The sequence below is a fragment of the Capricornis sumatraensis genome, chromosome 2 (genome assembly GCF_032405125.1).
Source record: "Capricornis sumatraensis isolate serow.1 chromosome 2, serow.2, whole genome shotgun sequence".
Classification (NCBI taxonomy): Eukaryota; Metazoa; Chordata; class Mammalia; order Artiodactyla; family Bovidae; genus Capricornis; species Capricornis sumatraensis.
In genome coordinates, this window is record NC_091070.1 from 44121639 (window position 1) to 44144904 (window position 23266).

Genomic DNA, 23266 nt, shown 5'->3' on the forward strand with positions numbered 1-23266 from the left:
GCGATACTAATTCCTCAATTAGAGATCAAATCTTTGTCCCCTGCAGTGGAAGCAGGGGGTCTTACCCATTAGATCACCAGGGAAATCCCAGAAATAATTATTTTAAGTGAGAAATGAGCAAGGATTATTATTGACAGCAAGGATCCAACTCTCTTCTTTGTGTTAGGGTGACCAGGGGTAAGGAACTGTGAAGAAAGAGGCAGGAGAGAAGTCCAGCCACAGCTCCAAACCCTTATGTGTTATTCGAACAGAGTGTTCTTCAAAAATAACATTGAGGAGATGAGGCAACTACAGTTATTTTCATTTGAAATCAAGACTCAATACTTTGGAAACTGACATATCTCACTTGAATATCTTTGTTGATTAAAATAAGGAGAATAACACAGTGTGGTTGAATGAAAAAAACACAACCAGAATCCAGAAAACTGGGAGTCAGGGAGTTGGCCCAGCTCTTCCGCCAACTCAGTGGCTTAGCACATCCCTTCTGCACATCTCTCCCCTCTTTGGGCCTCAGTTTCCTCTTCTGTCTAATGGGGAGGGGGAGGAGTCAGACAAGGTAATCAGTAAGATCCTTCCAGCTCAAAAAACGGTCTGACCTCAAACTATACTTTTTCAATAAAATTTATTTCTACACTGGGAATTAATACATGAAATAGGGTTATAACAGTGTACAATCTGATTACAGTGCCATCAGAGAAGAGTCATGAAGAAACAGACAGTACCAAGGAAGAAGCTGCTAAGATGGAAAAGGAATATGGAACCTTGAAGGATTCCACAAAAGATGATGGCTCCAACCCAAGAGGAAAGACAGATGAGCCCAAAGGTATGAAATTGACAGCTCTATGTTGACAATTAAATTGGGGAAGCAAAAACTTTCACTTAAAGTTTGATCCGAAAGGCAAAGTCCCACCAAATCTGAGAAATTAGCACCATCTGTATAGAAAAGATTCAGCATGTGGTACTTTATTTGAATAGAAATCTTTTTTAAAGGCCTTGAGTCTTCTGGGATGGCAAATTGGTTTCATCTTTTGATGGTCTTTAGTGTCCAGCAGGCTTCTGTGCTTGGGGAGAAACATTCATGACCATTTGTGCATCGCTTAATGTCTAATTTCTGAACTTATAAATTAAGCAATTTTTATTTAAACATAATTGACACTCCTCTAAACAGTCATATACTACTTATTCAACAAAGTCATCAAAATTTATGGATTTAACAAAGGAGATTTGCTTAATCATTTATAGTGATTGCAACCTGAAACTTTCAAAAACTTGATTAAAAATAAATCAAATATATCAAATTTCCTTAAATAACCTAAATACTTTAAAAAAGGGGAAAAAAAGCACTACAGTAAACTAGCTTAGTAATTATAAAACCTGCTTTTATCCTTATTCTTACACATTTCTGGGGTTCAGTTTTTACGCAGCTGTAGTAAGTCTATATAAACTTCCTAGGTTTTGAGACACATAACCATATCCTCAAAGAAAGATACTCTGTTAAGTTGCAAGTTCAAAATCATTAACCCTCAGATTTCAGGTCATCGTGGGATCTGGATACATAGTCTAGTGTTTTGAGCCCCTTTAATTACAAAGTGTGCTGGTTATATCATGGAAAATTTATATCTGTTTCTCAGATATTCTTTTTCTGAAACTCAGTGTCTTTACCAGAAGTTGTGAACAGATGGCTTAAACCTTTTTTTGTCATTATGATATATTGAACTCTTTGGTATAACTGGAACCTTATTTATATCTTATCTGTATCTTATTAGTAGGGTCATCTAGAGGTTTCATTCCCTGGAAGCTGAGGGAGTGGATCATTGCTCTGTTGGGGGAGAAGGTAGCAAGTATGACATTCAACTATTTTATCATCTGGAAACACATCACTGGGGTCCTTTTTCATTGTTTAGTATATATAATCTTTACTGGCAATGAACTGACAGACTGCTTATTTCTTTCTGTAATGTAAGGCCACAAAATCTGATCATGTTCATGATATAGCTGTTTTTTTAAAAAACTTCTTATTTTGTTTTGGGATATAGGCAATTAGCAATGTTGTGATCCTTTCAAGTGAATAGTGAAGGGACTCAGTCATACATATTTGTTGTTCAGTCACTAAGTTGTGTCCTACTCTTTGTGACTGCAGCACTCCAGGCTTTCCTGTCCTTCACTAACTCCCAGAGTTTGCTCAGACTCATGTCCATTGAGTCAGTGATGCCATCCAACCATCTCTTAGCTCTTAATTTTGAAGAGACTGACCCACATGCAAGTTCCCAATCTTTCCTGCTCAAACAGATAGAAACAGGTTCCCATTCATACTTGTTAATAGACCCATGCTTAAAATGTCTGTGTATTAAGTAGAAAAGAAACTAGCTATTTATTTCTTACCTTGTAACTTAATTAACAGCAATAAAAGTACAAACTATCTCTCTTATATTAAGAGATTAAAAGATTATACTACTTTCTTTGTTAGCGTCCATGCGTGCATGCCAAGTCTCTTCAGTCGTGTCCGACTCTTGAGACCCTATGGACTGTAGCCCCCCAGTCTCCTCTTTGTTAATATTTTACATTAAGCTTTTCCATTTTTTTAAGTTGTTCCAGTTGATAATAATGGTGATGATGATGATTTTTCTGTTTAAATTGGTGTAGTTTAGGAAGTAGGAACCCTGCCTCCAAGTTCCTCCTTTGTCCCTTTTGCATTGTACCCAGTGGTTTTTAAAGCATCTATGCTCTCTAGCAACAAAGGCTTTTTAAAAGAAAAATTGAAGTATAGTAATTTACAATGCTGTGTTAGTTTTAGGTGTATAGCAAAATATGTATATATATTCTTTTCAGATTCTTTTCCATTACAGGTTATTATAAGATAATGACTATAGTTCCCTATGATATACAGTAGGTATGTATTGTTTATTTATACATATTAATAGTAGTGGGGGCTTCCCTGATGGCTCAGTGGTAAAGAATCTACCTGCCAATGCAGGAGACTTGGGTTTGATCCCTGGGTCAGGAAGATCCCCTGGAGAAGAAAATGGCAACCCACTCCAACGTTCTTGCCTGGAAATCCCACTGGGCAGAGGAGCCTGGTGGGCTACAGTCCATGAGGTCACAGAGAGTCAGACATAACTGACTAAACAGCAACAGCAACAAATGTAGTAGTGCATATCTGTTAACCACGAATTCCTAACAGGCTATTCTAGACCCACTCTGAAGCTTCCTGCCCCAAGACGTGAAATCAATTCTTCAAAGAATTCTGGGTCCTTTATATAGAAAATATAGACAATTAAACCTAAGTTATACAGGTTCAAATGAGTGGTGATGTTGGCCAAGGGTACTGCTTGTATTTCAGTTGCTGGGACTTTTTGAGACAGGGCCAAAAAAGAACTTTTTCTTAATATATGAAGTTCATGTTGATCTTTCCTATCTCATGAAGTTTTAGATCATTATACCTTTCTTCTCTCTAGGCTGGATTTTGTAGACCATCACAAGTTTCTTCTACATTGCCATAGCTGACATGTTAGCTCTAATTGTTTGGTAATAGCCTATGTTGGGAAAGGTGATGAGGCTGCATCTGGATTCAGGAGGAAAGAATGTTGAAATGATTGATTAATTAACAGTGTTTGTCATGGGCATGGAAAAGGGGGATTGCAAATATATGTGTCACATTTGGTGAGCAGGCATGCTGCCTTGATACTTCCACTCAACCCTAGGCCCACTTTGGATGAGTGGTAAACTTTTTAAAATAGTTTTTTAATTTGCCATCCTAGCAGTTTTTTTTTGAGGAAATAGAAAGATGGCTTTAATTGTCAGCCAGGGAAAGGGAGAACACAGTAGGCTCATACCTCAAGAACTGTGCCCCTGCTTCATGAGGGGCCTGGGGGATCATATAGGTGGAGCTTGCAATCAGGGGTAGGAGTAAAGAACAAAGAAAACAGTTGTAGGCTGGCATCTAGTAGCCTGGCCAGCCTAGCATTTTTAAGTATACAGTTCAGTGGCATTAAGTTCATTCATATTACTGTGCTATGATCATGTCATCCATTTCCAGAAATCTTTTCATCTTGCAAAACTGAAATTCTAGACTCACTGAATAGTAACTCCCCGTTCCCTCTGCCTCTCCAGCCCCTGGCAACCACTGCTCTACGTTCTGTTTCAGTGAGTTTGACTACTGTAGGTACTTCAGATCAGTGGACTCATGCTGTGTTTGTTCTTTTGCCACCAGCTTATTTCACTTAACATAATGCTCTCAAGCTTCGTCTGTGTTGTAACATGTGTCAGAATTTCCTTCTTTTATCAGGCTAATATTTCATTGAAGGTATATACTACACTTTATCCATCTGTTTGTCTGTGGATACTTGTGTTGCTTCCACCTTTTGGCCATTGTAAACAATGCACTGATGGGTATACAAATATCGCAAGACTCAAAAACCTTTAATTTGGGCAGGGAGAATATTCCTAAAAGTGGAATTATTAAGTCATATGCTTCGCTGGTGGCTCAGACAGTAAAGAATCTGCCTGCAATGCAGGAGACCCTAGTTCTATCCCTGGGTTGGGAAGAACTCCTGGAGAAGGCAATGGCTACCCACTCCAGTGTTCTTGCCTGGAGAATTCCATGGAGAGACGAGCCTGATAAGTTATAAGTCCATGGGGTTGCAAAGAATCAGAAATAACTGAGGATACATATAATTCTATTTTTAATTTTTTGAGAAACCACTATTTTCCGTAGTGGTTTCACCTTTTTACATTCCCATCAACAGTGTGTAAAGGTTTCAATTTCACCACATCCTCACCAACACTTTTATTTTCTGGGTTTGTTTGCTTGGTTTGTTTGCTTGGTTTTTGTGGTAGCCATCCTAATGGATGAGTGGTGAACTTCTGAAAGATAGCTAACCAGGAAAAGGTCCTGTGGCCTGAGCTAGACAGCTAGGAATTGGACAGCAATTCCAGCTCAGTGTGCCTGAATCATCTCCTCTGGGAGCAACCCACGTGGGATGATGGTCCTTCCCTAGAAGGAATCATGCTCATTGCTTAGGACAACACTTTATATTGCTGTGCAAATATCCCTAGGAATGGGTTCTCCCAGGTCTCTTTGCTTGTTTTAAGAAGTGAAGTCGCTCAGTCGTGTCTGACTGTTTGTGACCCCATGGGCTGTAGCCCACCAGGCTCCTCTGTCCATGGGATTCTTAAGGCAAGAATACTGGAGTGGGTTGCCATTTCCTTCTCCAGGGGATCTTCCTGATCCAGGGATCAAACCTGGGTCTCCTGCATTGCAGGCAACACTACCCTCTGAGCCACCAGGGAAGATCTTGTTTTAAGAAGGCATTATGTGAAAAAAAAAAAAAAGGAATATGCAGGAGTTGATCCTTGGTAGCTCACTACTATCTTTTTAGAATGTAAGTGGAGACTAATGATGAGGTTAGATTTCTCATTAGGATTTCCATTAGGTAATAATGGGGAGAGAGAAGGTTAAAACTCATCCACTTGGTGTTGAACCCTTGTAATGGGCTCTCCTGAAATATTAAGAAAAGAGTAGGGATTCAGGGCTAAAATTAATCCCCCACCCAGCCCCCGCTCCATTATTTAGAGACTTAATTTATTCATGCTATCCTCTTTACTCTGGAATAAGAAAAACTGATTCTAGTACAGTTTAGAGAACGCCAAACTGAGCTTAAGCCAAGGGCCAACATTTCTTGGAAAAAATGCAATTAATGCCCGAAAGGACATATTATGACATACATCTCTGTATTCATCGTTGCTTTATTTGTACTTTTCTCAAAGGCTACTTTTCTTCTCTGATATAAAACTCAGTGAGAAAACACCTGTTGTCTCTAGGTTGAAAAATAAAAGAATTCATGTGGGCGAAGGCAGGGTTGGCTGGATTTCCTGAGACATTTATTCAGTAAGAAACATTCATTCCAATAGCAGGCTCACTATGCTCAGAAAGATGCAGAAGGAATTTAAGGACCAATGCCTGCCTTTGAGGACACAGATAGCTCTGAAGTTACCTAAGAATAGCTCTTAAGTCAAATGTAGGCGAGTGCAGCGTGAGTCACAAGTGCATACAATAGGCTCCCTTCAGAGAGGAAGCCGGAGGACTTACAGGGCGGAGCGAGAAATGAGGTAGTGGCTCAGCTGAAACCACTTAAGGAAATGATTAGAAACAGGACACATCGGCAGAAATATCTTTAGGGAGTCTGTTTTGGTCTTGTGACATGGGGTGATGGCTCCATCTAACCACAGCAAATATTGATTAACCATGCCAAGCATATGCTGGGGCCTGTGAAGAAAGGGAATAATACCAAAACAACAAAAGCAGCATACATTTATATCACTCTTCCACTTAAAAAGAAGTTCACATGTATTTCACTTCAAGTTTAATGCAAAAAATCCTATTTAATTGCCAGTGATGGAACATAATCTATCCATCTTTATAAATATTGTAGCCTACAGTATTGTAAAGTAAAATAAAGTAAAAAGAAAAATTTTTAAAAATTAAAAAAAAATATTGTAGCCTATTCAAACTCTTGCTTTCTGCAGGGACTCACACTAAGAATAATATTTTCAGATACTGATTTCTAGTTGGTGCAGTTATTTAAATGATCTGATCATTATTCCTAAATATAGGGAAATGCTAGTGAAATCAAATTTACTCCAATTTCAGCCATATCTATAAAGGTGCTTAATGTTTCAATTAAATTGCTCTCTGGAGACCAAAGAATTTTGAGTTTATTCCATGATCTAAGTGTGGTTCTTTTTGCCAGTTTGATGTTTACTCTTTCACTTTTGCTCTATGAGTCACTGAAAATCTGTTTTTAAAATCATCCAAGGGGCAAAATAAGCATTACCATACCCATAAACTCATTCCAGTGCTATCATTTGTCAATTTTATGACTAGATAATGGAATTAAGTTGAAAAAGATGATCTCTAAGATAACTTTTCCCTAAATATCCTATCACTCCCCTATCTTCTTTACAGAAGCCAAAAAAGAGAAAGGAGCTTATTTAATTAATAAATTGATAATAAAGTCAACTAACTCATGGGGATGCTTTTATGTTTAAAGCAACGTAAGAGGAGAAAATTCATGCCTTTATGCAAGCCCCAAGGCATTCTGTTAGAAAGGACCAAAAATAGTGAAGCTATCTTCTCCCAGTGAGTTAGCAAATGTGCCAGGAGCTCAGGCAGGCCGGAGACCTACCACCAACACAAGACTGTGCAGGAGAGCAAAGGAGAATTTCTCCCCATGTGTAGAAACCATGAGTCTTCTTTTCAGAATTCACTCCTGAATTTACAAATAAGTAAACCAAGGTTCTGGCTTCCCAGGTGGTGCTAGTGGTAAAGAACCCACCTGTCAATACGGGAGACATAGAGAGGCAGGTTTGGCCCCTGGGTCGGGAAGATCCCCTGGTGGAGGGCATGGCAACCCACTCCAGTATTCTTGCCTGGAGAATCCCATGGACAGAGGAGCCTGGCAGGCTATAGTCCTTGAGGTCGCAGAGTCGAACACGACTGAAGCGACTTAGCTGCAGCAGCAAACAGAGTTTCAGAAGATGAACTGACTCACCCAAGAGCTCATAGGCAAACAGTGATAGAGCTGGGCCTTGAACTTCTGTCCCTTGACTCCCACCACTGCTAATCCCTCCCAGCATCCCCTGCTGCATCTTGCAGGCATGTCAAGTGGCATCACTTTGCACAAACTCTTTTGTTTTGTTTTTGTTTATGCTTCAACTTGTAGAATCTTAGTTCCCCAACTAGGGATTGAACCCAGGAATCCCCAGGATTGACCACCAGGGAATTCCCACCGACATTTTTTAACTGAATGGCTCTGGGACCCACCTTGGCATCCATGATACCACTATCATTTGCTTTGTTCAAACCTGTACTTGTACAATCTTTACTGCACAGAATTTTAAGCAATATATCAAACAATTTTCACAAGCACTGTTTTTGAACATCTAATGTCTTTAGTATATCCAATATTCAGTAGGTTAAACATACTGATTTCTACAGAGCTGGGTTTTTTGTTTGCTGGTTTATTTTATTTTTTTTTTTTGGAGGGGGATGTTGGCACATCACAGGAGCATGTCAGAATCAGAACAAATTCATGTATATACAAGGATATTTCTCTTGCAGGGCTGAGAACCAGAACAGTCAGAAAAGCAGGGCTCCATCTTGACTCTGGCCCTCTTCCCATCTGCTTCAGCATATGTTTTAAGGTTTGTGCCATATTACCTCAGCCATGAGCTATTTTTTTCCAAAGGAAGCTGAAATTAATTTGAAAATAGGGCAGCTTTCCAAAGTGGATTCTCATGGGCTTTCAGTGCACACTGTGTAAATAAAAGATCTGCTTTACAGCTCCTGAGAAGAGGAAATGTAAATAGGAACCAGCTGCTTCTCTGAGGGCAGAGAGACACCTGATTTTATTCCTGTTTTTTCCAGTGCAATAGCAAATGTTGGGGGTGGGGGGGGGTTCAGGACTAGTGAAAGTGGTTCCCAAACTTTGCCCCGCATTCAAATTGACTCCGGATTGTTAAAAAAAAAAAAATCCTGATACTTAGTCCCTCCTCCAGATATTCTGATGTAATTGGTATGAGAAGTTGACCCGGGCATCAGGATTTTTAAAAGCTCTCCCAAGTGAATCCAATGTGCAGCCAAGATGGAGAAACACTGCCTGTTGGTTGGCCAGTTTGGTAACGACAACAGGCACTATATCTCTAGTCTAAAGGGTGAATTTTACCCAGTTCCATTCATTAGAGGCCCCAGATTCACCCTGGTTCAGGTTCTGACCCTTACTGTCTGCTTGGGCACATCACTTACCCTCTCTAAGCCTGAGTTTCCTCATGGGTGAAATGGGACCAATAACGCTGATTTCATAGAGCTCTGTGAAAATTAAATGCCATGTGAATGTAGTTTGTTTAGCACATTCATAGGTGTTTTAAAATTGTTTCTGATGTAACTACCATTTAAATTCAGAACCTCTAAGTTTCAAGTCTTATAAATAAGCAATTAATATTTTGAAGAAGGAAGGAAAGAAGGCAGGGAGGGAGGAAGACCTATACAGTTTATTCTTCTTTAAAATTGTAGTTTCCCTCGTTTGGATTCCATGCTCACAAAACAATCTTCTGATGATGACTAGCTTCTATAAAAGCAAGGCTTCATCCATTTACTCATTGAACAAATATTTACTGAGTGTCTATTATTATGTGTCAAGCTTTATCCTAGGCATGGGGGTACATTAACAAACAAGAACTGTTTCTAAGGGAGGAAGATAAGTAATAAACTTAATAAATAAATTATATGATATGATAAAAAGTGATATGTATTATGGATAAAAATAAAGCAGAAAATGGGAATGAGGGTGATGGGGGGGTTCCATTTTAAGTTAGGGAAACTATCCTAATCCATATGTTATGATCCACAGAATAGTAGTCTTCTTTAAAAATGTATATTTCTTTATTTGGCCTGCACCTGGTCTTAGTGGCACCACGTGGGACCTTCCATCCTCGTTGTGGCATGTGGGATCTTTAGCTGCGACATGTGGACTCTTATTTGCAGCATGTGGCAGTTCCTCGACCAGGGATTGAACCCAAGACCCCTGCTTTGGGATCTTAGAGTCTTAGCCACCAGGGAAGTCCCAAGATTACCAAACAAAAACACAAAAAGAATCTGTGCAAAGTGATGCCTGGTAATGGGTTACAGTCTAGTTTTCTTTAATTTATAGTAAATTCATTCTTTATTGTGGGTTGATAATGTTAATATGGTGAATAAAATTATTTTTCATGCATTTCATACTTTTAAAATTCAACACCATTTTTATAGGTTATTGGTCACTGAGCAAAAACCAACCTGACAAGACGATGCTGGGTCTCCCTATTTCCAGTTGTCTTAGGTTGGGCTCCCTTCAAAGCAGATGCTGAGAAGGGGATTTGAGGTGGAATTTTTAACTGGGAGGTGACCTCAGGAAGCTCTACTGAGGGACAGGTCTATGAGACAGGGGAGGCAAAGGAGCCACTACAGTGTGTTAATGAGCAGACTTCACCTGTGGGCAGTGAGACTCAGACCTCTAGGGACCGTGTGGAATGAGCCCAAGGAAGCTGGGGTGTGCATCTGCCAAATCCGTCCACCCTTAGCTGAGGCTCCTATATTAGCATATCTGGAAGAACGGAAGCATGAGGGTGGGGAATCAACAGTGTCTGCTACACTATGGTCAAAGCTTCATATTTATATTTTACTCTAATTGAGAATTTTTAATGCAATATATAAACAGAAACTAACCTGTGATACTCCTTTTCTCAAATAAGCTCTCCACAGGGTGTGGAGAAAAGGGAACCCTCCTACATTGTTGGTAGGAATGTAAATTGGTACAAGCACCATGGAAAACAGTTTCCGGGTTCTTTAAAAAACTAAAAATAGAACTGCCAGCAGTTCCAATTCTGGGCATATATCGGAGAAAACTAATGCAAAAAGATACATGTACCCAGTGTTCATAGCAGCACTATTCACAATAGCCAAGACATGGAAACAGCTTAAATGTCCATCAACAGATAATGAAGAAAGAAGGTATGGTACACACATACAATGGAATACTACTCAGCTATGAAAAGAATGGAGTAATGCCCTTTGCAGCAACACGGATGGACCTCGAGATTATCATATTAAGTGAAGTCAGGAGGAGAAAAATCAAAGGCTGTATGATGTCACTTATATGGGAAAGCTAAATACGATACAAATATCTATGAAACTGAAACAGACTCACAGACATGAAAAACAGAGGTAGTTGCCACTGCTGGGGGAAAGTGGGGGGAGGGTAGGGGGATGGATTGGGAGTTTGGGATTAACAGATGCAAACAATTATATATAGGAAGGGTAGACAACAAGGTCCTACTGTATAGCACAGGAAACTATATTCAATATCCTGTGATAAACAGTAATGGAAAAGAATATCTATATGTATGACTTAATCACTTTGTTGTGCAGCAGAAATTAATACTTTGTAAAACTATGGTTCAATAAAAGAAATTTTAAAAAATTAAAAAATAAGCTCTCCATATTAGGATATGATATCACAGGTAAGATTGTGGGAAGAATGCTTAAAATTATTCAAAGAACAAGACTATTTTCACACATCCTCAAATGTTTTAGAAACTAATTACCCGATGTGCTAACAACAAGTCATTATTAACTGTTCATTAAAGCAAACCCTATGAGAAACACTAATTTGATTTAAACTCATGAAAAATAATGACACTGCATTCTTTAGAAATAGTCTACACTAAGATTTCTTTCCTTGTTCAAAATGCCTTTTCTAACAGAATTAATACAAAATAGAGAACACTGGTTTTTGGTTTTGTTTCATTTGTTTGTCTTGTTGTTATTGTTGTTACCAAATCCAGATGTTCTTCTTACAAAAGGACAATAGACAGTGAAAATCTCTACATTCTTGGTGTTGCAATGTTATGACATCAGTTGGTGGACATTGGTCTTTCATGTGCTTTAACATTCTTAAAAGCAAATAATTAAAATCCAGGCTTTTTCTACACAGGTAGTTGAAGTGAATAGGGACTAGAAATTGTGACTCTCTTCTTTTGTTCACTTATCTCTTTTTGCAAAGGAGTTTCTTTGTGCTTTTTTGGGGACCAGTTAACATGCAACCCAGTGGGGAGGTAAGAGTGGGCTTACAAGATCAGGAAGATGCTCAGGAAGTCACTTAGGTGAATGTGGTGGAAACTGAAACATCAGCAAATCTTAAGGCAAAGTTACTATTCATGGACTGTAGTCAGATGTTCCCAGCTTCAAGCCTGGCTCTACTACTTACTAGCCTTGTGATCTTCAGCATGTTACTTCCTGTCTCTAAGTCTCAGTTTCTTCCCCTATTAAAATGGGGATTAGATAGGACTAGCTCAAAATGTTGTTGTGATGAGTAAAAGAGATCATGTATTTGGGAACACAAAACACAGCCACTGGTACATAGTAAGCACATAGTACAGGAAGCTCAACCAAGAGGTCTGGTTAGGAGACTAGAGGTAACAGGGCTCAAAGAGCGTTCAGAACAGATGGTCCCCACACTGAGCCCTGGCAGCTATTGCTTCTGCAAAGGCCCTGGACTTTGAAGGTGTTTTTTCCTTGGGTCATCCAGTATTCTTCAAGTCACCTGATCTCTTGATGCAGACACTCTAAGCATTAGGGACTCACCTGATTAAGGAGATGGTTGACTCTTTGATGCAGAACAAGGCTACATCAGTGTCCATGTCCGAATACAAGTCTTTTCTTTTAAATAAGTAGCAGGTAGCAGAAACTTAGCCAGACTAGAGTCATAATTTCAGCTCGGTTATTTCCTGTATGGCCTCAGGAAATCACTTAGCCTCTCTGAGCCTTAGTTTCCTCATCTCTAAGCTGATGCTAATACCTACACACTGCAGACAACAGTGCATCTAAAGGGTGTCACAGAGCGGATACTTCAGTGATGCCCATATCCCCCTGCCACACTTAAAGCCTATCAGAGAATTTTACATCCAGGGGAGTTTTATTAATACTACAAGGAGCTCTAAAGTTCTCTATCCAAGCCTTGAAATGAGGTCCAGGTCTCCTCTTCATCTGAGTGTTTACACACTCCCTCCCAGATTGGACAGAAGGCCTGTGTGCAGCTTATCCAAAGCCATAGACTTTGACTTATCACTTTTTTGGTGTTGAATTCTTAAGTATCTGCTGCTCTGATTCAGTTCTTGACCCGATAATATACCTTAGTTTGAAAGAACCAACCTGACCGGAAATGAACCAATCTGAGACTGGTAGGAACAAAACCATCCAATGAACTGAATCAAACTCTTCTTTGCCAAGATAAACTGTATTTATTTGTGGGTGGGGGATAATGGCCCCTTGGTGTTACCAACTTGGACCTGCCTCCTGGATGCTTATCCCTGTTAGGGACGCTCTCCAACAAGTGCTCGATAAGTCCAATGTTTGTTCATGGTCTCTAACAGAAGTGTGATCTTTACAAAGAGATGCAGATGGTTTTTATGAGTGTTTAATATAGGTACTCTTAACTTTTTCAGGGAAAACAGAAGCCTATTTGGAAGCCATCAGAAAAAATATTGATTGGTTGAAGAAGCACAACAAAAAGGAAAATAAAGAAGGTAAGGATTTAGTGTGGTTGTTAATTGCAAACATCACCCATTTGTCAGGAGCTCTTATTTTGAATTTTTTTATTAGCCATGCAGCTTTCAGGGTCTTAGTTTCCCAACCAGGGATCAAACCCATGCCCCTAGCAGTGAAAGCACGGAAGCCTAACCACTGGAGCACTAGGGAATTCCCAGGAACTGTTATTAAAGACTCTCATAGTCAAATTAGGCTAAAGTCCCCTCTCAGCCCAAAAGACTTGGCACCACCCCTCAGATGCAAAATGGAAGAGACCTCCATTTCTCTCAATTTTCAAATCATCCTTTCAAGCAAAGGCATTTTCTTTTCCATTTTGTTATGAAAAAATGTCAAACAGAAGCAGAGAAAATAGTATAATAAATCCCCACGGACCCATCACCCACCTTCAATAATTAATCTTCTTTTGTCTACCCCCTCCCCTTTTCTTGAAGTATCTTAAACATTTCCTGAGCTCCTATTGGTGCACCCTGCAGTCACAAAGGCAGTCACTCACTCACTTAAATCACAGAACCAGACTCTGTTCTGAGTGCCAGAAATGTGAAGGACCATAAGATGCAGCACTCCCCCCCACCCTGCCAAATTGCTCACACCATCAATAAAGCTCTGGCGGGCCTCACTCAGGACTGACATGAGAAGCATAGTGGTGAAGAGAGAAGAGGAGAGGGCACATCTCTTTACACTGGGAGAAGGGGCTGCAGGAAAGCCTGTGTTGGAAAGGCAAGGAAGAATTTTTGAGTGAGGAGAGATGGAGGCTGAGGGAACACTGAGCCCAAAGACATAAATGGACAAAAGAGAGTGATGCATTCTGGGAACTGGAGCCATTCATTTTTCCCAGGAGCACTGGGGTGCTCTGTTAGGAGGACCCGCAGACAGAGCCAGGGAGATGGGCAGCGGCCAAGTCAGGAAAAGGCTTGTGCACCCTGCAAAGGAGGTTAATTTTAGCCAGAGGAGACTAAATCAGGGCTTAATTAGGTTAACGACTGAGAAGTCTTTCTGGCAGCAGTGTGGTTACAGATTGAAAAAATAAAATCCCAGAAACCAGGCAAGAAATAGGAGGCAAGGATTTGGAGCAGGTAGGATGGGGCTTAAACCAAGGTGAGGCAGGGGGAGAAACAAGAAAGGAGAAACTCCCTAGCCACATGGAGAGAGGATTCTAGTATGATTTCCAGGGGTCTAGCCAGAGTAGTTGATGCTTTTAAAATGAGAGGAGCAGGGCTTTTCAAACTTGAAAATGCATTCACGTCACCTGCCAGATCTCCTAATGCCCACAGGACCACTAAGTCAAGCTCAAGGGGCAGGACCCAGGCATCAGTATTTTTTAAGCTCTCATAATTCCACTGTACAACTAAGCTTGAGAACTGATGAGATAGAACACAGTGGGAACAAGAGGTGTTTTCAGCACTCCTTTAGCCTGTGATCATACAAGTTGAGCAAGATGGAAATTATAATCAGGCCTTTACACATACTTTATTTCATTTGGTTCAAAATGATATGAATTAGCCAGCTGTCATTTCCATTAAAAGTCACATGAACCATATTTCAACAATCTGTCATTGATTGAAAAATGCACCATTGCTTCATGTACCACTTCAGAAGAAAAATTATAACATGCCATTAATAATGGCAAAGACTTTAAAATTATTTTTATAAAGCTTATCTTAGCATCAGTATAATACAGTATGTACCAAAATGCATTCAGTATGTACCAAAATTCAGTGTAAATTGTATGCACCAACCATAGTATTTATGTTCTTTCACTGATTAACACATAAATCTGACTTCTGGTCATAACCGGCAACATCCTGCAATTCAATCTTTCTGTTCTAGAAATGACCAACTAGTAAAGCATGGAACTCTAGTGCTTCCATATTGGAGGCTTTATGAATAAACTTCAGAATTATAGTGTTGGGTCTGGGCTTCCTTCTGCCTCTAGCAAGTGCAGGTGACATGCATTTCACCCTTCTCAAGGCAGAAACAGTGAGCTTTTCCTCCACTACATTTATATGTGCTCTGCCTGATCTGGGTCATCTCTCAAAGCCTGTGGAGACCCAGGTCCTAGAGCCATACAGTGGCTGGGACACTGTGAACAGGAAATCTTACCATTGGTTCTGACCTTCCTTACCCTCTGCCCTTTGCTTGACAGGGGCCTGGGGTGACCTGAATCTACTTCCCAAATTCAGGAAAGGGAGGTCTACACGATGTGACAATGAGGAGAATAATGAAATCTTAAGCAGGCTCAAAAAGAAAATCTGTACTTTTCAAAAAGCGAATAATAGCCCTTATCCTTTTTGAGTCTTAACAACCTTAAAACCTTTTTAAGTTAGCAAGGTAGCTACTCCTGGTGCACTGTAACCACCAGCTAGGGCAGAACTGGGAGCGGCTCCAACAGCCTTTCCTCTGCACCATGCTGGTCTTCCACCCCCGTTTTCACACAGTGACAGCCATGTTTATAACATCTTTACAAGAAGAGTTTTTTTCATCTTCCCTTTCAATTTTTTTCCATTTTTCCATTTCAAAAGAAAGCAAAATATTTTCCTGTTTGTCTATTCAACTCATCTGTTCACAGACGTTTTTGGGGAGTTTGCCTTTTGTCCCACTAAAGATACTGACCCAGAACTGGTCCTGAAAAGCCAGTGTTATTAATAATTTGAACTAGTGCCTCTTGGTGCCCTGTGAGTCGGTCAGGAAGCCACTTGTGAGGTACGCACAAGATATACACTCAGCCTGATTCTGTAACTCGTGCCTGAGAGAATGGGAAAGTCAAAACTGAAACAAAATAGAGCCTCCAAACACCTACTGAATGTCCTGCATGTGTTAGATGCTTCACACTCAGCACTTCAAGCCCATAGAATGATCAAAGCAGTGACTACAGACAGACCTGAATTCAGAACCTGATTCCATCATAACCCGAACAAGTGACTTACCGCCTCTGTCCTGTCTGTTCATCTCTGAAATGGGGACACTAATGCTCTCCTCGTGGGGTTTTGTGAGGAGCAGATGAGACGCGGCTGTAAAATGCTCGGCGCTGCTAGTTGTCTCTTCAGTCGTCATGGCCGTGTTCAAACCGAAAGGAGCAAATGCCCTCCTACCCACCTCTCTCTGCGCCTCAGCTCACCTTGATATGATAAACACCTGATCCTTGTAAAGAGGTCCTTCTGGTCTGGTTTTCCTTTCATGCAGAGGCTTAAAGATGCCCGGGTGACCCAGGTTCAGCTTCTATTCAGGCTAGCTAAAGGTGGCCATGGAATGCTCAGAGCTTTTGTACCGCACCCTGCACCCCCGCCCCCACCACCGTCCTTTCTCTTCCTTTTACAAACTGACAGAAGGCAGAACTTTGTTCCAGGGGCTGCCCACAGCCAAGATGAATGGCATGGCACCCAAGAAACTCAGCCTCAGGCAGCTCACGGCCTGGGGGGTGTCATGAAAGACCTACATGCCCAGTCATGGGGGTCATGTGTCATTCATTTTGATGCCTCCCTAGGATGTATTCTATGTAGCTATTTAAAATGGTATTTCTGAGGAATATCAATGTTCACCGTGTAAACTGAGTGAAGGGAATTAGTTATTAATATAAGGTTAAATGTACCTTGTGATCACAACTGTGTTGAGATGTACATTGAAAAGCTAAAAGGAAACAGAACAAAATATCCACTGTGGTTATCAATGACAATAGAATCCAGGTGATTTAAATACTAATTTGGTGTTTCTATATTTTCCCTATTTTAAAACAATAAGCATATAATACTTACAGCATCAAGGGAAGATGTGGAGTTTTTTTCCAAGCCTTCAGAAAGATGCCACCAGCAGCCTCCTTATTTGGTTGAGGATCTTTTTGTTTTTTGTGGATGGTTCAATGGTTTACATAAATTTTTTGTTTAAGTAGGACAGAGGAACCACAAAGAGGTTATGGTTTCGCTTTTCACTCCCTGCATACAATTCAAACAACATGAAAATCAAGGTAATTCTTAATATGAAAAAAAAAGTGGGTTGTCATAGCAACGTGGGTTTACCCAGTGTAACAAGTTGAAGAAGTCAGAGCACCTGGTTCTGATCATAACTTTTACTAGCTGTGTGACCTTGAATAAGGAACTTAAGCTTTAGGGTCTTGTTACCCACAGTGTGTTTCCTGGACAGGCACCATCAACATCTCCTGAAACCTTGTTTAAAATGCAGAATATGGTCCCCCTCCCCGGCTCAGGCCTACTGAATACAGATCTGCAAGTTCCCAAGAGCCCCAGGTGATTGATATAAACATTAAAGTTTGCTGGCTTATGAACCTGTTCCCTTTCTGGTCATATGAGGGCTATTCTCCCCACCTGAATGCCTCAAAATGTTGTGATGAAAAGCAGATGGGATAATATAATGTATATAAACATGATTTGAAGCTGCAAACTACTGCAACAATGCCAATAACTAAAATGCCTTCCATTGTGAAAGATGGGCACGGTAACTGTGTTGCACAAAATGCTTCGCCAATAGTAATCAGTGTAATGGATTGTGCTTTCCTGATCTTTGCTCATGATACTCGAATGATATTTTCCAGATTATGACCTTTCAAAGATGAGGGACTTCATCAACCAACAAGCTGATGCTTATGTGGAGAAAGGCATCCTTGATAAAGAAGAAGCCGATGCTATTAAGCGTATTTACAGTAGCCTGTAAAAATGGGAAACGACCCAGGAGTCTTTTAACTGTTTCAGAAAATGTAGTGTAGCTTAAAACACTTCTAATTCTGTGATTAAAGTTATTTTGACCCAACGATTATTAAAGTGCTAAATTTACAGTAGTTACTCTTAAAAGTGGTGAAAACAATAGCTTTCTTGCCATAAATACTATCTGAAAAGTAAAGTTGTATGTAAGCTGAGAGTTTGTATATAGAATTCTTATTTCTTTATAGATTTACATTTTATAACCAGATATATGTTGCTTTGGAAAAGTCTGTAACGGAGTGAACTTAAAGCTGGACCCTTGTTCCACTGTGTCACACATACAAATACCACCCCCCTTTGAAGAATTAGGGGGCTCTGTTTTCAAGGCATGCTGGGTACCAAAGCACCTCATAGACTATCTGTTACAAGATGTCACTTCTGTACCTCTTCCCTTTTGGGAGCTGAAATAAATTCACATTTCCTCGAAGCCTCTACAGCTTAAAATGTAGCTATCAGCTTTTTTGGCTACCCCTGCTGGCTCTTTTGGAGAAGGCAATGGCAACCCACTCCAGTACTCTTGCCTGGAAAATCCCATGGGCGGAGGAGCCTGGTAGGCTGCAGTCCATGGGGTCGCTGAGTCAGACTGAGCAACTTCACTTTCACTTTTCACTTTCATGCACTGGAGAAGGAAATTGCAACCCACTCCGCAACCCACTCCAGTGTTCTTGCCTGGAGAATCCCAGGGATGGGGGAGCCTGGTGGGCTGCCGTCTATGGGGTCGCGCAGAGTCGGACACGACTGAAGCGACTCAGCAGCAGCAGCAGCTGGCTCTTTATCAGGCCCAACGGCACAAAAAGGAACCTGAAAAATAGGCGTAGGATTTGCTGGATTTATTAACCATTTCTCCCCACTCTCAACATTTCCTATTAGTGGGATTTCAGAAACTGAGTTTTTCTCTTAAAAGGGATACTGAACTATGTACTCTCCAAGAAGACAAATGAGGTCATAAAATACTATATATAAAGCAAGGTAAAAATTGGTAACAGACTCAAGTTATCCAAACTGAATTTGATCCAAGCCAAGGTTTCTCAACAGAGAGCAGGAGGACCAGGGAGTTGGGTAGATAGATGTGTGTTCTTGACTCTTTGCAACCCCATGGACAGTAGCCTGCCAGACTCCTCTGTCCATGGAACTCTCCAGACAAGAATACTGGAACGGGTTGCTATTTCCTCGTTCAGGGAATCTTCCTGACCCAGGGATGGAACCTACGTCTCTTGCATCTCCTGCATTGGAAGGCAGATTCTTTACCACTAGCACCACCTGGGAAGCTTGAAAGGGTAAATATAAAGATAAAAATGATTCCCTTCCTTTGGGGGACCATGGACACATGTATATGTATGGCTTAGCCCCTTTGCTATCCATCTGAAACTATCCCAACATTGTTAATCAGCTACATTCCAATATAAAATAAAAAGTTTTTTTAAAAAAATCATTCCCTTCCCTGTGAACCAAAGCTTATAGATGAGCTTTCCTGAAGGACAAGGTTAACGAATGTTAGATTCTTGCAACCCCTCTTCCTCAACCACCACCACAGACACAGTCAAGAAACAACACACAGTGATGCTTCCTCCTGAAGTGTTAATGCTTTGAATTAACAAACCAAAGAATGTTTTGAAAATGTATTATTCAGTATAAATTAATTATATATTTTCTATATATTTCAGTTGAAAATCATAAAAATAACATAATGCTTTGTATATCAGCTATCTTACTTCAGATGGCTTCTGCTACCTGTCTTGAACGCCCCTACCTCATATTCAGTTTTTGGTGAGGAATGGGGGACATACAGAGAAGCTACAAATGGTGTTTTCACGGGGAGGAGACCACTGCTGCTTCTCCCCACCTTCTCTAGAGTTGCAAAAACAAAACCCACAGCCTAACACACAGAGAAACAAAACTCATGTTTTAGAAAAGCCAGTGCCCACTGGTGAATAGTGAGAAGGAACCAAAACATCTTTGCCTGAACTATACTTGCCAAAGCACAATGAGTCAGATCATTTGAATGACTCATCTTTGATAAATGACTCGATTTCACCATGACCTGTAGTCCAAAAATGCTGCTTCTACATTAGAGACAATTAACTGATTGTGACCCAAGCATTTTCTCCATTCACTTGTCTAATAGTTTACCTAAATATCTATGCAGTATTTTTAAAATAAGGTTTTACTAGGGGAGTTCATTGTAGCTTTCAGAGCACACTGACATTCATTAGCTCCTATTGATAAGACAGAAGGAGATTGTCAGTCCTGTTTTATACATGAAGAAACTGGTTCACAGAAAGGGCACTGGACATACCCCAACTCTGATGGCCAAGAAATTATAAAGCTGGGATTAGAACCCAGATTCTTGTCTCGGTTCCTCCTCCACAGTGCTTCTGTGTGCAAAGTGAAAGTGAAGTCACTTAGTCGTGTCCGACTCTTTATGACCCCATGGACTGTAGCCTATCAGGCTCCTCCATCCATGGGATTTTCCAGGCAAGAGTGCTGGAATGGGTTGCCATTTCCTTCTCCAGGGGATCTTCCTGACCCAGGAATCGAACCTGGGTCTCCCACATTGCAGGAAGACGCTTTACCATCTGTGTGCAAGGCAGTGACTAAAGGACTCTGGTCCAGCACAGTTTGCCTGGCCTCGGTGAATTCAGTTTTCAGTATCTTGAAGATGAGGTAAGAGATGTTTTTGCTAGAAATTGCTAAGAGAGATCTTAGGCAAAAATAAAATACTCAGAAACATGTTCCTGAGATTGTGCCCTTCGTTTCCAATTTGTCTTCTGGATAGTATTTTTGCATTTGCGTCTTTTGGATTACTCTCATATTTCATATTATCATAAAAACTCTTTAAATTAAAAATAATTCCTGGACTTTCTTTTTAAGAGGCCTTAACCTTTCCTTGTATACATGACTGTTTCCCTTCCTAATTTTTTTTTCTTTTTCTTTTCTGCTTTCTCAACTCCCTCCCCATAATGCAGGTAGTAGTGGCTACAAGAAAATAGCAAAGCATGATTAAGAGATAACCATATAGCAAAAATAACAATAATGTGAGGGAAAAAAATGAGCAGTTATCATGAGAAAAAGCATGAGAAAAAATTAGGGGACAAAACCCAAAATACAAGGGATTATGTACATTATGAACAAGCGAGAAATTTAAGACAAGGGCAAACAGCTGTTTTCCATTTATGCCCCTGTTCAGTTCAGTTCAGTCATTCAGTCATGTCTGACTCTGTGACCCCTGGATGGCAGCACGCCAGGCTTCCCTGTCCATCACCAACTCCCCAAGCTTGCTCAAACTCATGTCCATCGAGTCAATGATGCCATCCAACAATCTCATCCTCTGTCATCCCCTTCTCCTCCTGCCTTCAATCTTTCCCAGCATCAGGGGCTTTTCAAATAAGTCAGTTCTTCACATCAGGTGGCCAAAGTGTTGGAGTTTCAGCTTCAGCATGAGTCCTTCCAATGAATATTCAGGACTGATCTCCTTTAGGATGGACTGGTTGAATGTCCTTGCAGTCCAAGGGAGTCTCAAGAGTCTTCTCCAACACCACAGTTCAAAAGCATCAATTCTTCAGCGCTCAGCTTTCTTTATAGTCCAACTCTCACATCCACACATGACTCCTGGAAAAACCATAGCTTTGACTAGACAGACCTTTGTTGGCAAAGTAATATCTCTGCTCTTTAATATGCTATCTAGGTTGGTCATAGCTTTTCTTCCAAGGAGCAAGCATCTTTTAATTTCATGGCTGTAGTCACCATCTGCAGTGATTTTGGAGCCCCTCAAAATAAAGTCTGACACTGTTTCCACTGTTTCCCCATCCATATGACGTGAAGTGATGGGACCAGATGCCATGATCTTCGTTTTCTGAATGTTGAGCTTTAAGCCAACTTTTTCACTCTCCTCGTTCACTTTCATCAGGAGGCTCTTTAGTTCTTCACATTCTGCCATAAAGGTGGTGTTATCTGCATATCTGAGGTTATTGATAATTTTCCTGGCAATCTTGATTCCAGCTTGTGCTTCATCCAGTCCAGCATTTCTCATGATGTACTCTGATTATAAATTAAATAAGCAGGGTGACAATATACCCTGTTGGTCAGCCTGAAGGCAGCCACTGTCGGTCGGCCTTAAGGGGTGAATCTGTGCAATTCTGGTACTGCATGTTCTGTTGCAGTAACCCCCGAGGGCACTTGTTTCCATTTTCACGGAACACCTGGAGGAGCCAAGTGGAAAAGAAAAGAAAAGAGGGAGAAGGGGAAAAAGGTCCTTCCTGCTTCACAGAAAGAAAGAAGATTAGGAGGAATGAATACAAGGACTTTTTGTGGAAGCTGAAAGATTTATTTAACCTGATTCCTGAATAGACACTGAAATAAGAAAATATTTAATTGTATGGAATATTACTCAGCCACATGAAGGAACAAAGCTGAGTCAGCTGTAGTGAGATGGATGAACCTAGAGTTCTGTCATACACAGTGAAGTAAGTCAGAAAGAGAAAAACAAGTATCATATATTAAGGCATATATGCGGAATCTAGAAAAATGGTACAGATGAACATATGTGCAGGGCAGGAATAGAGGCACAGTCATAGAGAAGGGGTGTGTGGACCCGGGAGTAGTGAAGGGGAGAGTGGGGCAAACTGGGAGATTAGGATTGACATATATACGTACACTACCACATGTAAGACGGATAAGGAGTGGGAACCTGCTGTGTGGCACAGAGCTGAGCTCGGTGCTTTGTGATACTGACCTAAGGGGTAAGATGGGGGGGTGAGTAGGAGGGAGACCCAAGAGGGAGGGGATATATGTACATATATCACTGATTTATTTCATTGTATAGCAGAAACTGATGCAACACTGTAAAGCAATCATACTCCAATAAAAATATTTAATTATAAATAATACATTGCTTAAAGTTTACTGCTGTAACTCATATACATATAAAAGACAAATTATGTGACTAAAAAGCTAAGTCCTTAGTCCTTCAAATGAGCAACAGTGACTGTACAACATTCTATAACATGACTTATCAATGAAATTTAAGCTAGAATTTACCAGTGTGTCTAGTCATGGTGTTGTTTACTTCTTCTTTGATATATCCCATGTTTTCACTATATCTGAAACACAAGTCAGATATTACTTAGATGCAAAAGTTGCTGGTAATTGCAATTTATTTGCTTTTAGATTTTTGAAACCGTTTCCAAAATTGTGATTATAAGAATAAAGATCATTAGAGAAGCTGTCACCATTTAAAACTGTAATTTAAAAATCTAATATTCCCATTTGCTGAAAAAAACTCAATACACAATTATGAAAACATTGTTTATTTTCTCATTCAGACTTCTGTAGTTTATTTTTACAAAATAGCAGACAAAATTTGCTTTATAGTCATACATATCGAAATATATGTGTATATATATATATAGCACTTAAG

At 40.3% G+C, this 23266-nt stretch overlaps 1 protein-coding gene across 1 annotated transcript in view; it reads left to right on the forward strand.

Annotated features, from left to right (window-relative positions):
* SCG3 (secretogranin III) overlaps positions 1-17803 on the forward strand; it is a 36769-nt gene extending 18966 nt beyond the window's left edge. Inside the window, exons 10-12 of the mRNA XM_068966515.1 lie at positions 686-823; positions 13039-13119; positions 17685-17803. Of these exons, the coding sequence (XP_068822616.1) occupies positions 686-823; positions 13039-13119; positions 17685-17803 (338 nt within the window). The remainder of the gene's footprint in view (positions 1-685; positions 824-13038; positions 13120-17684) is intronic.
* Positions 17804-23266: the final 5463 nt, after the last annotated feature.